This window comes from Phycodurus eques, chromosome 14, assembly GCF_024500275.1.
Source record: "Phycodurus eques isolate BA_2022a chromosome 14, UOR_Pequ_1.1, whole genome shotgun sequence".
Taxonomy (NCBI): domain Eukaryota; kingdom Metazoa; phylum Chordata; class Actinopteri; order Syngnathiformes; family Syngnathidae; genus Phycodurus; species Phycodurus eques.
Genome location: NC_084538.1, coordinates 7365850 through 7382262, shown reverse-complemented (window position 1 = coordinate 7382262; position 16413 = coordinate 7365850). Strand labels below are relative to the sequence as shown.

Below are 16413 nucleotides of genomic sequence, written 5' to 3'. Positions count from 1 at the left end.
TACTCGTATTACAGTTTCATTTGCTAACTGCTATGCTATTTCTCGCCACAACAAAACAAATGCATCAAAGCCTTTAGCAGAATGCTAGGATGTGCATTAGATGCTAATATGCAGCAGTGTTAAAGCAGCTGGACCCTGGGAAAAAAAACAAAGAAAAGTGCGACGCAGCGGGGATGAACAACACAAGTGAGGAGGATTTGAAAAGACTGAACAGAAAATAGACTCAGACGTGACACAGCTGGACAGAACGCACGGTGGGGCAAGCAGCTTGACGGCCTTACAACATCGCATGCATCGCATAACGTAGTGATATTGAGCTAAACCACTACCAACTTGCTCGGCCTCTGCTCTTATTCCTACACCATTACTGTATACAGTAATCCCGCACGGTTCACTATTCATTAATTTGTAACATTGGTTCCAAAATGCAAAACTGCGACTTTACGGGGGTTCACCGTACTCCACAGTCTTCACTTTGCTGCAGCACTTGTTTTTCTCCCTGCCCTAAGTCTTCTCTGGGATATAGTTTGTCTCCTTATGACAAAAAGTATATACAGGAGTGAGTAATCTAAGGTTTGCAGGACCATAACACCTACTGTATGAGTCACGTAATCCATAATGAGTATTGTTAATCTCCGTGTTTGCATATGGCCAGTCATCTTTCCTGCCTTTGTTTTTGTGCAACCGCGTGCAAAACAACTGAGCCTGTTGTTCTGCAGAATAATGCGAAAGCGTCAGTAATTACTGCTGTGTTCGTATACATGCAAAAGGAGAGCACAAAGCAAAGTAGAGAAGAACTGTTCTGGACAAAATGCCACAGGGTCATTTGGATGCAGTGCTTTATCATCATGTTTTATTGTCTGACCGTGACTGTCGCCTTGCATTTGTTCACAATAAACGGCCAACGTGTGCACAAATCCACATTTATTCATTAATATTCTCAGCATTATACATTATTACTATTACATTATTACCTGTTTTACTTAATGTAAATAAAAGTTTTAAAATAATAATGAATATATTTTTTAAAAATAATAATAATTTTTGTTTGTTATTTCAGTTAAAGTACTTTTTAGAGCTAAAAAGAGAATATTCTGAAAAAATATTTTCTTAATTTTCTTTTACAGAAAAAAATACATTTAAAGTAAATGATGAACAACAAATGAATTAATGGAGCAAAGATTAATTAACAAATTAAGTACGTATTTTTCATTTTGTTTGTAGTACATTTTTACTTTAATTAGTTAGAGATTAAATTACACATTTTACAAAATATACCCCGGAACCCCCAGAAATAAATAAATAAAGGATTTTAAAGAAAACTCATTATACAGTATGTTTTCAGTATTGGTGTAACTTATTTAAAATAACTAAAAAAAATAATGAAAAGCAATTTTGCAAAATAAAATTAAAACTTTACATATATAACATGTTACAAATTATTATTTATTCTTTACGTTTATTTGAAAGATTATAAGATTTTATTCAAATTATGAAAAAAACTTGAAAATGTAAAAAGGAATAAATTAAATACATTTCAAGTATCCATTGATGGCTCCTTTAGTTTCAACAGTACTTTCATGGAACTGAATCTTTGTTTAAAGAAAAAAAAAAAACAGTTTGGTATGTTTTATGCACCAAGTCTTTCCCCAGGCACCGCCCTCCATTTATATGTAGCAGCAGCCAGCCATTGGGTGTGTTTTAATTGAAACGGCATCACAATGCAAGATGCATGAGCAGGTTGTACATATCGATTTTGAAGCGGTGTGCGATATTGCACTGCAAGAAATTTGTTCTTGCACCATGATATGGTCCTTTGGTGTAAAGTGTAGCATAAAACACATGCTGGGCATAGCCAGGTTTATGCATAGTTAAAATATGTGCTTGGATGAATGATTCATGGCCTTTGGCTTTGGGCGAAAAAAGGCATATCAAGTCCAGTTTGAAACCCCAAAAAATATATTAAAAAAAATAGGGATGTGACTGATGGATACTGCTGACGAAGATATAGGAATCAATTTACTGCTACTGCTTTTGTCAAATATGTCAGTCATTTGTTGTAACCAAGTTTTAACAGAATTGTGTGCAGCGCTACAGAATTTTAAGATATGAGCTTACTTGTTTTGTTTGGCTTAGGGTTATACTTATTAGCTAAAAACAAAGCAAAAAAATGGCTACAACTGTATACATCGCATTATCACATGTACAATCATGCACTAATTTACAGGAAAATAAAAATGAATACATTTCATAGAAGCTAGTTTTCATTGTTCATAAATACATAAAAGGTTTCTTTGAGAGTATTGTATTTTATTAAGAAAAATATCACAAAGGCGTTTATTGCATTACTTTGAAAATCTATTTCCTGTACCACTTATCCTCACTAATATGACAAATGTCCTTAGTAATAAAAATAAATATGACTGTAATATTTGGGGTTTTGTGGTTTAGGAGCAATAAAACACAATAAATTTCATTGATGGTAATGTCTTTTCCTGGCCACACTACCGCCATGAAGGTTAATGTAATAAAATCTTATTCAATAAGCGCGCTTCACACCAGAACAAAAACAAGCTTCTGTATCCATCCATCCATCAGTTGTCTTCCGCTTATCCGAGGTCAGGTCGCGGGGGCAGCAGCTTCAGGAGGGAAGCCCAGACTTCCCTCTCCCCAGCCACTTCCTCTAGCTCTTCCGAGGGGATCCCGAGGCGTTCCCAGGCCCATTCTTCCCTCACTCGTGAACAAGACCCCAAGATAATTGAACTCCTCCACTTAGGGCAGGATCTCATCCCCGACCCAGAGAGGGCACTCCACCCTTATCCGACTGAGCACCATGGTCTCAGATTTGGAGGTGCTGATTTTCATCCCAGCCGCTTCGCCTCGGCTGCGCCTAGAAATTCAGTCCATAACGGAATCGGTGACAAAGGGCAGCCTTGGCGGATTCCAACCCTCACCGGAAACGACTCCGACTTACTGCCGGCAATGCGGACCAAACACTGACTCCGGTTGTACAGGGATCGTATCAGTTGGTTCGGTACCCCATACTTCCGAAGCACCCCCCACAGGACCCCACGAGAGACATGGTCGAACGCCTTCTCCAAGTCCACAAAACACATGTAGACTGGTCAGGCGAACTCCCATGCACCCTCGAGGACCCTGCCGAGGGGGAAGAGCTGGTCCACTGTTCCACGGCTAGGACGAAAACCACACACCTCCTCCCGAATCTTAGATTCAACTTCCCGACGGACCCTCCTCTCCAGCACCCCTGAATAGCCCTTACCAAGGGAGGCTGAGGAGTGATCCCCCTGTAGTTGGAACACACCCTCTGGTCCCCCTTCTTAAAAAGGGGTACCACCACCCCAGTCTGCCAATCCAGAGGCATTGTCCCCGAAGTCCACGCGATGTTGCATGTCAACCAGGACAGCCCCACAACATCCAGAGCCTTTAGGAACTCCGGGCAAATCTCATCTCCCCCCCCGGGGCCTTGGCACCGACGATCTTTTTAACCACCTCGGTGACCAGAGATAGGAGAGCCCGCCTCAGAGAACCCAGACTCTGCTTCCTCAAGGGAAGACGTGTCGGTGGAATTGAGGCGGTCTCCGAAGAATTCTCCCCACCGAGTCACAACGACCCGAGTCGAGGTCAGCAGCGCCCCGTCCCCACTATACAGTGTTGATGGGGCACTGCTTCCCCCTCCTGAGACGCCGGGTGGTGGACCAGAATTTCCTCGAAGCCGCCCTGAAGTTGTTCTCCATGGCCTCACCGAACTCCTCCCACACCCGGCTTTTTGCCTCAGCAACCACCAAAGCCGCATTTCGCTTGGCCAGCCGGTACCCATCAGCTGCCTCAGGAGTCCCACAGGCCAAAAAGGCCCGATAGGACTCCTTCTTCAGCTTGACGGCATCCCTCACAGGTACCGACTACCTTACGGCCACAGCTCCGGTCGGCCACCTCAGCAATAGAGGCGCGGAACATGGTCCACTCGGACTCAATGTCCCCCGCCTCCTCCAGGACATGGGTGTAGTTCTGTCGGAGGTGGGAGTTGAAACTCCTTCTGATGGGGGAGTCTGCCAGACGTTCCCAGCAAACCCTCACAAAAATTCGGACCGGCATCTTCCCCCACCATCGGAGCCAACTCACCACGAGGTGGTGATCAGTTGACAGCTCCGCCCCTCTCTTCACCCGAGTGTCCAAGACATGCGGCCGCAAGTCCGATGACACGACCACTAAGTCGATCATCGAACGGCGACCGAGGGTGTCCTGGTTACCTTCTGTATCACACTGTGGATATTTTGAGCGATGTTAAAAATGATCGATGGCCCTAATCATTGACTGCACCCGTGCATTATAAACATTATTATATAAATCTTTTTACTTAGTTTTGTTATTTTGTCTCGGTTTCCTGTGACCCCTGTTCATTTCTTGTCTCGCTTGTTAGGTTTTCGTTTCCACTTGTTCTCGTGAGCCCCGTTCCTTGTGTCAACCAATCAGCTGCCTTCAGCCACTCGTGTTTTGTCCAGGTGTGCCTCATTGTCTCGTCAGTTAAAGTGGATTTAGTTCCCTGTTTTTGTGGGGGGTTTCCCCACCCCCTCCCCCATTTTTTCCCTCAACACCATGAAAATCTGCCATGTTTGACAACTGTATCCCTAAGTATTATTGTAAATCACAATATATATTCTGTATACTGTATACAGTATTGGCACAACTTGGGAATACTGTGGCAGCTGCCAGCCAGCATAGTCTCACCTACGAAACCCGGAAACATGCTTAAATACGTAAAACCTTGTACGTTTTGCTGATACATTGGTGGCATTCCGATTCTTGTCACAAGCGATTCAAATTTTGAATCGCAGCAAAACCGGTGGCTGACGGTCGGCCACTCATGAAAACTAGTTGCCGCACCCTGTGCAACAGTTGTTTCGAACATGTGCCTAGGTGTGTGGTGGGCTTAACATGCTTATTTTTGGAATGTGGGAGGAAGATGGAGTACCTGGGGAAAACCCACGTAGGTACGGGGGAACACGCAAACTCCGCACAGGAAGGCTGGAGCTAAGATTCGAACCTCTGAATTGTGAGGAGGACATGCTAAATTCTTGTGCACCGCGCTGCTCCAAACAAACAAAATGTTGCCTTTATCCAAATAAAATTGTGCTGTGTTCTACACACGGACATACATGCCTACAACTCAGAATTCAATGTATCCCCCCTGGGACTTCCCCAAAGTAATACAATATGCATGCTTTCACACACTGCACCGTAGTTCCCATCTGGCGGGAACAAGAAATCAGTTTTTTGTTTGCCGGGCGTGGGAGGGAATTCTCGGGTTTCATAATTGATGCATTTCGTCACATCTCATACTTCAAGCCGTCGTGCGACTGCAAATTAGCGACGTATATTAGCGAGCGACGAGCCCAGATGCGAACACGCACTCTCCCCCTCCTCTCTCACGTTTGGCAAAGCGCGGCCTGGAACCGTCCCAGCAAAAGGTGAAGAAAGCAATCAGAAGCATGCCAATATATGCATCCCATTTTACATAATTGGAAAGCCTGTTCATTTCCCATTTGTAAGGAACATGCAACACTACAAAAAGAATATCAGTGGCAAGAAGAACAACAGAGAAATCATTTTAATCAGATAACCACTGTACATACAGTATAGTATATTTTTCTCATATTTGTCTTCTTCCTAACACCCCTTGTTGAGGCTGGTTCTTGTGGAAGGAGTGCCGCAAAAAAAAAAAAAAAAAAAAGCTTAACAGACACACACACAGCAACAATCCTTTGAAGATAACTGAACTGAGCTCTCGGCTCTTGCGTGATGTCACAAATTAAGTGAAGTTTCGTGTGACTTTCCAGACAAAATGTTCTGAAAATATTTTGCTTGAATTATGACTGTAGTTGCACTACAGTGAACCCCAACATATTAGTGGTTGCCTATTCTTGAATTTACCTTTTTTTAAAAAAAAATTTTATTATTATTTTTTTTTTATGTGTAACCTGTCCTCAGCTATCCACTGAAAACTGACCAAAATAAAAAAAAAAAAAAGCCCTAGCTAATAGAGAAGTAGTAATTGGTGTTTATGAAGTATTGCTGAAGTGATACATCTCAGCTAAAAGACATTTTCACTGCATGTTCATGCGCACTTCTGGTGCATTTTTTTCGTAAACGGTTTATTTTAACGGCTAATGTTGTAAAATGAGCTACAAATGAGATAAAATTTTACAGATTATAGTTTGTGGTATTTTTATGGTTTAAACCGTTAATATAGGCAATTCTAAACATTTTAGGAGGCGTCAATTAGTCTCATAAATACTGTATTGACCTTAGAGGTTCCACTATAAGAGTTAATGTTGCAGGGACTTTATAGAGCACAGCTAGTGTTAGTAACTTCAAAACAAATACTACAAGAAGAGTCTGTTCTTCACACTACAGGGGTCCACCCCAGTGGTTGTGTTCCTCCCCCACCACCATCCTCTAAACAGCTTGTTTCCTGACGAGGACACAAGCCTTGCCCCTTTGAGAGTCTTTTCATAACATCGTTGCCGCATACAGGTATTCACGAGAGTGTCTGTGGAGGATTTTGGATTCCTCTGTCGCATAATATTAAAATACACACATTGTTTACGGGCATCTTGTGAAGTCAGTTAAAGTAGAACTTAACTGGTGGTGGAAGCAATTACAGCTCATTCTGTTTGACAATTACCGTGCTCATCCACGTCACGCCATGAAGTGTGGATGAAGTGGAATCAGACAAAAAAAGTAACCTAAATTCATTATCCATGGTCCCGTACACTGCCTGTAAAAAAAAAAAACAAATTCCAGGTACGTGGACTTGGGATGTATTTATTTCAGAGGTAGTATCAGAGTGATAACAGACAGTGGAGATTGCAGTTTTTTTGGGTTTTTTTTTTTTTTTACTACAGGAAATGCCTTAATGCTCTTTGACTGCTTAATGCGGTTTGACAGTCGCCATTAATTTCTCCCACCCTATTGTGTTGAAAGTTGTTGTTGCCATCCGCGAAAATGTTGCCGTTCCCTTCCGCAATGCCCATCAAAGATGGCTTTTTTTCTCAGTTCACTGGTCTGTATGAAAAGTACCGATACAGAATGGGGAGATGCAATCGAGGTAGTTTCCGAGGCATATCGGAGGCGTAACGGATGCTGTACTATAATGCCGGGACAGGACTGTGAAGTTTAACACCCGACAGTCACTTCTCCCGCCCTGCCGAGTTTAAATCAGTGTCGCAATCTGACAAGCCGACGGTGTCCAATTATCTGATGGTTCGATACTTTGTTGCTGTGTGAAAGCAAACACATATGAATCCTTCTGTGTAAAAGGTGAACCTTAACCCTAACCATGGGATCTTCCTCTATGGATCTGAAGTAATCCATACCCTAAACCTAAAACACCCAAACAACCGAATGCTCCTGGATTTTGTCCCCGATATTGGCCCGATTCGCTATTGCGACCGCTATTCCTGATCTGGCCCGACATATGTTGTTGGCAACGTCAAAAGTTCTTGATGTTTTGGATATTATCAAGGTTTAAAAATTAGAGTGCTGTAATTTTTAATCCTTTGGATATTTTGACAGAAGCATGACACAGACAGCTGGAACCTGTTTAAATCTCTTCTTTAAAGTCAGAGGGGACACTGCTACAGTTGACTTAATATGAATAGTTTGTTTTTCTGAAAACAACAAGGACCTAACGTTTATAGGGATATGTCCATTTTGTGAGAATTTGACAGATGGGTTTGTTTCATGTTGTAAATGGGGAACACATGATGTGACGGTAACAGATGACAGGACATATTCCCCTTTGCTGCGGATCACAAATAGTAAAGCATCTGGCTGAAGATCACAAGGACTTGTGTTCTGAAAGGAGACATATCCGATGTAGGCATGCAGCTATCGGGCTAAAAACAACAGGGGTCCAATATTTGAGGGAGGTGAGTCTGTCGGTAAGAATTTTAAAAGGTTTGTCACTCCAAACACGGTTGTAACAGAATCTGACAGGAGCGTTTCTGGCTGTCAGTGCGAGTTTCTTACGCTAGAACGGACGAATTTGGAGATATCTGGTTGGAGATCGCAGGACGTTTCTGTTATAAGCGAAACAAGAGTGCAGAGTAGTTTTGTCAGAGCTTTTAGCCTCTTATCTTGAACACGACTTGACAGAGTTTCTCCCAGAATGCATCGCCCCTGTTATGACTAGTAATTTTAGGGAAATGGAACATGTCTGGTAATGCAGAGATCAGTGATTGTGAAAAAAAAAATCAGACAAAGAGGGGACAGCTAGGAGTTTATGCTGCTTTCAGGACTGCTCTGAAGTCAGCAATATCCTAATTACCAAGTCAAAGCACTCTTCCCAATTGTACATTGAAAACACGCCTGACAACTGCGATAAGAATGTTTTCGGTATGTTTTCTCAGCTGACCTGACAACAACCCAATATCATTTGGTTTATTTACATTTTACCAAACACTTAACCAAGATAACTACCAAATCTAGGTTAGGTCAGGCTACATTGATTTGAAAGAGAGCTCCAAAATACACCCAATCTGGCAACACGACACTCGCACCGCCGCCTGTGTCAGGCAAAAACAAATGTAGGCTACCTCAGATTCTGCCTCCCTGATTATTACAAACTGAAACTGAAATTGGTGTGATTTGTTTTCCAAGTTTGGAAAATTATTGGGGGGGGGGGACATTTGTACCCAAGTAGCTACTGTACTGTTTTTGTTTTAATGATTCCGCATGAAAAAAAGACCATTCAAACAGGAGGTTTTTCCTCAGGTTTTTGAGAATATACTGTAGGGTAAAAGCTGCAGCTGTCTACTAGTGTGGACTGAATGGCTGGCAACAATAGGGAAATGCCAGTATTCTGAGGGTAACAGCTGGCAGCAACATATTTGAAACAAATAATAATTGTGAACTAAACTGACCTGTAGTAGTTCGTGTTCCCAACACCGCTAACAACTCTCCACTATGCTTCCCCGTCAGGTTAAGCATTACCATATGGAGCGCCATATCGTACAGTACCACTGAAGCCACTGATCCATGAAATGTCAATAAGCATGCGTTCCCTGCCAGTAATGCACAGAGGGTGACCTTCTTCAGCCCACTTAAGAGCTAAGATTCTTCGGAATCCTCCCGTCCTCAGTTTACTGCTGTAGTTCCTTATGTTCCATTAGTGATCAGCCTCTTGTTGCATTTATGTCATGCGTGACATGCTCATGGGATTTGCGACTGTATAAAACAGACAGAAGAGCAACCCCAAAGAGGATCAAGGTATATTGACGTATTGATGTACTGTATGTATTTTGGCATCACGTCGCCAAAAAAAAAAACACACAAAAAAACAGAAACCTTGACAAATATTTAGATGTGCACGTCGACGGGAATATCTTTGCACACTTCGTTTTATTCCATCCACTTCCCAATTTATGCAAACCGCTCGCTTCTGTGGACAATGAGTTACTAAATAAAACATCGATATAAAGAATGTAGACAGGCTTGAGAGCTTCCGTTCGCGTCAGACCAAATGTGGGAGAAAGTCGGCATAACAGAAGCTCATTTTAAACAAATAAAATCAACAGCATTCTAATACGATCTGAGGTGAATTTTCGAGTTATTTTACTCCAGTCATCTCTCTTTTGTTTGGATTGACAATTTTTTTTCACTGATGAGTACAGAGTCCTGAATTATCATCGTAAAAAAAAAATAGTTATGGCATAAATCTTCAATCTCACTGTCCATCAAATTTTAATTTTAATAATATATTTGTCAAACAAGAAAATATAGTTCAGTGAAACAATTTTAATTTGCAATTCAATCAGACAATTTCATATCTTTGCAATACCGTTTGTGTTTGTCATTAAAAGTTAAGACTTTTTTTTCTTTTTACGTGTATCATAATATTAAGTGTTTAACACACTTTTACACAACCCCCTACTATTCCCTCGTGAACCGAGAGAGTGAGTAGTTTTACTTAATTTGATTTATTTGATTTGATTTTATTAAGCAATGGTTTTCTTTTCAGATGACGGTTAAGAATATGAGCTTATATAAAAGTTTGTCTGTACGAATAATACAATTATTTTTTATTTCCATATTTTCTGCAAATTTTTTTTCAAAATTCATAAAATTTTAGCTTGACCAGTGTCCGATTTCAGATGTTTCACTGAATATAAAATACTACATTTACAGTGAACCCTGTAACCAAAATCAGAGAATACTTGAGATCCCCCCCCCCCCCCCTCCACCAAAAAGGGTTTGTAATTGCCTATAGACTCCACAAATTAAGCTCCTCAACTCACTTCAACTTGTTTAGTGGGTGGGTTTTCAGCGAATAACAGAAGATTGGTTAAAAAGAATATGTGGGGGTTCACTGTGTTCAGAAATTATGCAAAATGCAAACTCTCTCTCGTGATGTTAACTAAAGTCAGGGGGGGGGGGATACCGAATGAGCGCCTTTCTCCAGATGTGCATTCAAATTTAAAGCACCTCTGCTTTTGCCTCAATGGGTTTGAGTAGGATTTGTGTAATCTAGCTCACTAACAAACAAACGAGCAAAAGCACACATGAAGTGTCCGCTGTTGCTGTCGAAGTGTCCTTGGGCAAGACACTGAACCTTAAATTGCTTCCAGTGGTCCTGGCAGCACCTTGCTTGGTAGCAGCTGCCCATTGGTGTAGGAATGTGTGCGTGAATGGGGAACTATGAGCCTCTGTAAGCGCTTTGGGCACCTTGATAGTGTAGATAAAGCACTATATAAGTGTGCTCCATTTACCATTTAATGGGTATCCAGTCAGTGGGCAGTGGTCTCTGACCACTTGAAACGGACAGTGAGATACAATTAAACGCAGCGGAAAATGCGAAATGGTAATGAGTTCGAGTAGTGTGTTGGTATTGAGTGGTAGAAGTAAAGAAATCTTCCACAAATTGTGGTTTAAGCTAGGTAGTTACACCACAACTGTATATCACTGCCAGGTAGTGTATTGCTCTGTGCAGATCCCAGTCGGGGAGAGGTGGGAGGTATTGGGTGAAACAAACCACTTTTGAGGCAAGGGGGGGGGGTCCTGTTTTTTGATGTTAAAATATTACGTTTCAACTAAGCACTGTATAGTTATAAACTTTTCTAGTTTATTTGAAAAGGACATACAGTAAAAAAAAAAAACATTATTCTCACAAATTTTAGGGGTGCTGAGATTCAATTTAGTGGTGCTTGAGCACCCCAACAATGAACTAGAAACATAATAGAGGAAAAAAATCTTTTAATGGATGAGAGGTACAGTACATACAACGACTGTGTGTGTGTGTGCGTGTGTGTGTGTGTGTGTGTGTGTGTGTGTGTCTGGAGGGGAGTTGGGAGGTGCTCAGGTTTGGTAGACGCCGTGGACGCCTGTCTGCCTCTATCATGCTCATGTTAACAGCAGGCGCTCCACAGGATGTGTCATGTCATTATTCACCACCAGGGGCCAATGCTTTCTCAACAGGGTTCCCCGGCCCCGTGTGCCAGGGAAGACCTGAAGCGTGTGTGTGTGTGTGTGTGTGTGTGTGTGTGTGTGAGAGAGAGAGAGAGAAGTTGAGCAAATGAGGAAGCATAAATTTCTGTGTACGCGAGAGTGCAACATGCCTCCGAGGTATTTTTAGCATAGTTTTTCAGCTGAGAGTGTTTTTCGGTTGAAACCCGCTACACAAATTTCTCAATCACACACACCATCAATGCAGGCCTACATGGAAAACACACACACACATATACACACTCAAAAGAAACAAGTTCGGCCCCGATTCTCGAAAGCAATACATCATTTCGGCTTGCCACGTGTGAAATATTAATTCCATGTTAACCAAACACTAAATGTATACGCACGCGCACACATGCTCGACAATGCGTGTGACAGCGGGGAAGCGTTTGCTCATGATGTCGTGTCGTGTTGGTTCACCCACACTCGTGAACGTGTTTGTTCTCAGGAAGATTTTGTTGGATTTTGTTTAAAAAAATTATGTAGTTGTTATTAGTAGAAAATGCTTTTGGTAAGTTTTCTGGTTATTGGATTTCAAAAATATATATTTTTAAAGCCACATCTGCCAAGGAATCGGATTGAAGAGCCAGTTCGTGATAACTTCCGGAAGGACATCACCACCTGCTGGCCTACCGACCAAAAGTTTTTCCAATCAAAATACGTTCGTCAGTGGTGCGTGCAGATATTTTTTTCCCCATCAAAACACAACCCACCAAAGTGATTAGTGTGTGCGCAGGATGTTGGCCACCACTGCTGAAGTTCACCCACATTTGGTGTGTTGGCGAGTGTTAATGTCAAGCCCCGGTGCCAACATACAAAAAGAAGCGCAACGTCCCATGAAGTTGATCAAAAAGAGTTCATCCAGTTTTTTTTTCAGGATTCTCTGAGGATTTCCCCTAAGAGTCGCCATTTGTTGCGTAAGTCCACATTGGCACATTGCGCAGTAGAGACCCGCGGTGTGAGCAGTGGCTCCTGAGACACAACCGCCCTGGCCCAATACTGGCTGCTCTTCACAGGGGCAATACATTGTTACGCTGTAATTCTGGATTCATGGGAAACTTTGAGCAAAGCATGTCACAGACAATTTATTAAGAAACCTTGGAACTCTTTTCATTTGTTGAAAAATTGCAGAATATCCATCCATTTACTGTTATTTTCGTTTAGGTGGACGGTGAGCTGGAGCCTATCGCAGCTTCCTATCGGCGAGAGCCAGCGTGCACCCTTAACTGGTCCCCAGTCTCGCATAGGGCGCACATATTCAAATGACCCTATGACCCCTGGTGTTCTTATCAGAATACGATGCTTTGAGGCGCCATATAGCTTATTGAACCACAAACATGGCGCGATTGTCAAGGAAAAAGCAGAGTGCCGTGTCTGTTGTAGACATTTTCTAAGAGAAGAAACGGATGAGAACGAAGGAAGAAGTGTGGATATTTGACATGCATTTCGGTGACAGACTCCTTACACTTTGCTTTTAGCCACAGCACGTGAAATTGTAAATATTCAAGTATTATTGCAAAACATTCATTTTCCATTGTATCTGCAGCATTACGACACCGTTCAGCTGCAATCGGTCAGCCAGTCTTGTACGCTTGGTTGCTTCACTTGGTTTGTGGCAAAATTTTAAAATATTATGCATATTTTTATAATGTGGGAGGGTGCTGGAGTATCCGGAGAAAACCCCACAGGCACATGACGAGAATGCTAGTGCCACACAGGGAGACCGGAGGTGAGATTTGAACCCCGGACGTCAGAACTATGAGGCTGACGTGGTAACCACTAATCCACCGTCCTGCCCACGGCTAGCCATCAATACCTTCAAACAACCGATTGGTTTTTCGTTATCTTAACGGTTTTGTTCCTGTTCTTCAGATCCCAGTTATGACGGGAGCCTTCATGGACTCGTCGCCAAACGACGACTACAGCGGCGAGCACTCACTCTTCAACTCATCCGCCAGCGTCCACGCTGCTGCCTCGGCCGCGTCCGCGCACGGCCAGCCGGACGAGTCGCAGTCCATGTCCAGCGACGCCATTTGGCTTTGGATCGCCATTGTGGCCACCATCGGAAACATCGTGGTGGTGGGCGTGGTCTACGCCTGCACCTTCTGAGGAAACGTGCGCCCCCAACAAGACCAATACTTTTGAGTCCTCCTAAATGTTGAATCTGTCTGGTCTTTTGAGAGCGGATATGCTCCATAATGGAATCGTCAACATCTACACCATGAGCGTAAAAGACTTGTCCGCTTTTGCTGGATTCCACGATTTGAGGATAATGTTGATCCCTCCTAAGTTTCTTTCCATGTCTCCCCAGGAGAACACACGCTCACTTGCCAAGCGGAGATGCGAATGGAGGTTAAATAGGGCCTGAGATTCGGGTTGATCCGGGAACGTCGCAAGCCTCCGTCGCCACAAAGCAATTTAGGGCAGCGCTGTTTAATTATGCTGTACTACAGGGATGGTGAATGTTAAAACATTTAGAAGGCACTGGGATTCTTTTCAACCGAGGCAGCCCTGAGGCCCATTGCCATTAGGGCCCATGTAAGGAGACTCTGTGGATCATGCATGCCATGGACACACTAATGACTTAATCATCAGTAAACTCCACTTACCGCACACTGAAAGTCACATAAATATCAAATCGTAAGGCCTAAATTTAACAAGGCACTAGTTCAGTTCAACCCCAAACATTTAGGCTTCTCCCCCATCATCCTTCACTGGATTCTGTGGCAAAATGAAAATGTGCATAAATGTAATTGACTTTAGCGTCAATTTTGAGGCGTGTGTGTAGAAGACGCTCGTAAAAGCCAGGGGAGTGTCAATCCAGTCATTTTCCGCTTTGAAAGGTTAGTATCAAAGCCGTAACAGAAGCAGGATGACGCCTGTGTGTCAGGGTATTTCACAGTGCCAGAAGAAAGCATTGGTCAGACCACAATGCTGGTGCTGTGTCCCTGTCTAAAAGCGAAACACAAACTGTGGCAATTTCGTAGAATCTCTCTGTCTGAAAGGTTTTCTCCATTGCCGCAGAGTAGTCAAATATTGATCTTACAGCCAAAGATGCCATTTATTCTTACATACACTTCATTCACACAAATATATGAGCTTGTTGCCTTTGTTCAAGTCCATTTATTGATGTTTGCGCTTTTACAGTTTGTCATTTGTCCAACATGTCAACTTGAAGTGACTACGTCGTTTGAGTTGCGTCGCCTACTTGGTTTTCTTCACCTCGTGTTACGATGGTGTGACTATACAATAGCTTACACTGTTCTAATGTTTTGTAGCAAATTAGAATGGTGACTGTATCAGCATCCTTGACACGAGAAAACTCGCTTACTGCTCCTCGAGGACTTTTCAGGCCTGTTTTTTATTAACTGGTTGAGTTAGAGAACTATGTTGTAAACCACCGACACAATACCCTTTTTGTAAAGACTTGTGCTTTTAGAATTAACGCAGTGTACTGTTTTTCTCTGCCGACACAAAGCTACAGTATATAATCCATACGGATGTGATTTCTGAGAAGAGCCATCGTAACGTTTTGACGGCAGCCATTTTGAAACGGATTGTTTGGAAGTCGTATTCCTGTGCACCCCAACGAATCTGTAACACTTTTTTTTTTTTTTTTTTCTGAAGCCAGTTGAGTTACGTAACGCCTTCAGCTGTAAAGCAATGTAACACGATATTGTGTCCTAATAAAACAACGTGATTTCTGAGCCGACTGACTCACTTGATTTGTTTCTTGATTTGCCTTGAAGTTTCATACTGCTGGTTTTACATGGAACGCAGCAAGTTGCATGATTTTTTTCTTCAAGTAGAACAAGGTTATCGCAAAAACCTTGTCCCTGACACAAACCAAATCCAAGAAGAGAGAGTTGTTCTTTACATCGCGACTGTGTCAGGTGCTGTTAAAAGCGCACCAGGAAGACAATGACTCACTGACTGAAGACTGCAAATCCCCGTCCCTGCCCCTCGAGGAGGACGATGTAACGTCTGAAAGATTTACAGATCGCATTTGCAAACGCACTTGTCAACCGACGCGCCACCTTGCAGTCTGAATGAGCCGCCTAGCTGCCCTCCTTCACACACACGCACACACGGCCTGCTGATACGGCGGCTTGATTCGATCAGCGCCCCCTCACATTCGCCGCTGGGCCTTTCCAGTCCCTCTCGATGGACACGAAGAAGGTTGTTTTCTTGTCGATTTCTGCTGCTTGTTGACGGGAAAAGATGCGACTCCTGGAGGCAGTGCTAAAGTAAATGGATAATCACAGGGTTTCGCGAGCGCTAATGTATGCTAATGCATGGAGGGCTATTAGACTCGACAGTGGGAAATCCATAGTGGCTAACTAAGACTTTGCCAGGTAAGGCCAGCTCTAGATGGTGACTAATAGACATCAGCAGAAGTGATTCATTGATTCAGAATTAGGCCCTATGTCTTCTGACGAGCGCGCCAGTTGCCGTCCCACATGCACTGAAAAACATCGAGCCACCTCGTGGTCACAACCTGTTGTTTACAGTAACTTGGAACACAGCGTTCAAAAATAACACATGCTGCTTCACTCAGTAGGAGCTCTGGTAGATTTCTGCCATACTTTGTTTTTCATTTGATAGTTTTATTATATTTATGGTCTCAAAGTGTTTTTCATACAAATATTTCATTTAATGTCATTTTGACTAGGGGTGTCCCGATCTGAAATCGGTCCAATGTCAGCAACAAAAAAAAAACAGCTATTGGATCGGACTGGATAGAAAATGTTCCCACTCTTTTACCGCTTTTACTGACTAGATAGAAAGAATAACCAATTTATATAATTTCCGTTGTATTGCGTTTCACGTGTCAAATGTGTTTTATTTTGAAAATTGACCGCATCTTCTCCGCCGCAACAGCTGTGGGTC

At 42.7% G+C, this 16413-nt stretch overlaps 1 protein-coding gene across 1 annotated transcript in view; it reads left to right on the top strand.

The window, feature by feature from the left end:
* The window catches only part of LOC133412907 (uncharacterized protein C14orf132), a 28237-nt gene extending 13036 nt beyond the window's left edge, over positions 1 to 15201 (top strand). The window contains 1 exon segment of the mRNA XM_061696666.1: positions 13396 to 15201. Within this exon segment, the coding sequence (XP_061552650.1) occupies positions 13396 to 13632 (237 nt within the window). The 3' untranslated portion in view covers positions 13633 to 15201.
* Positions 15202 to 16413: the final 1212 nt, after the last annotated feature.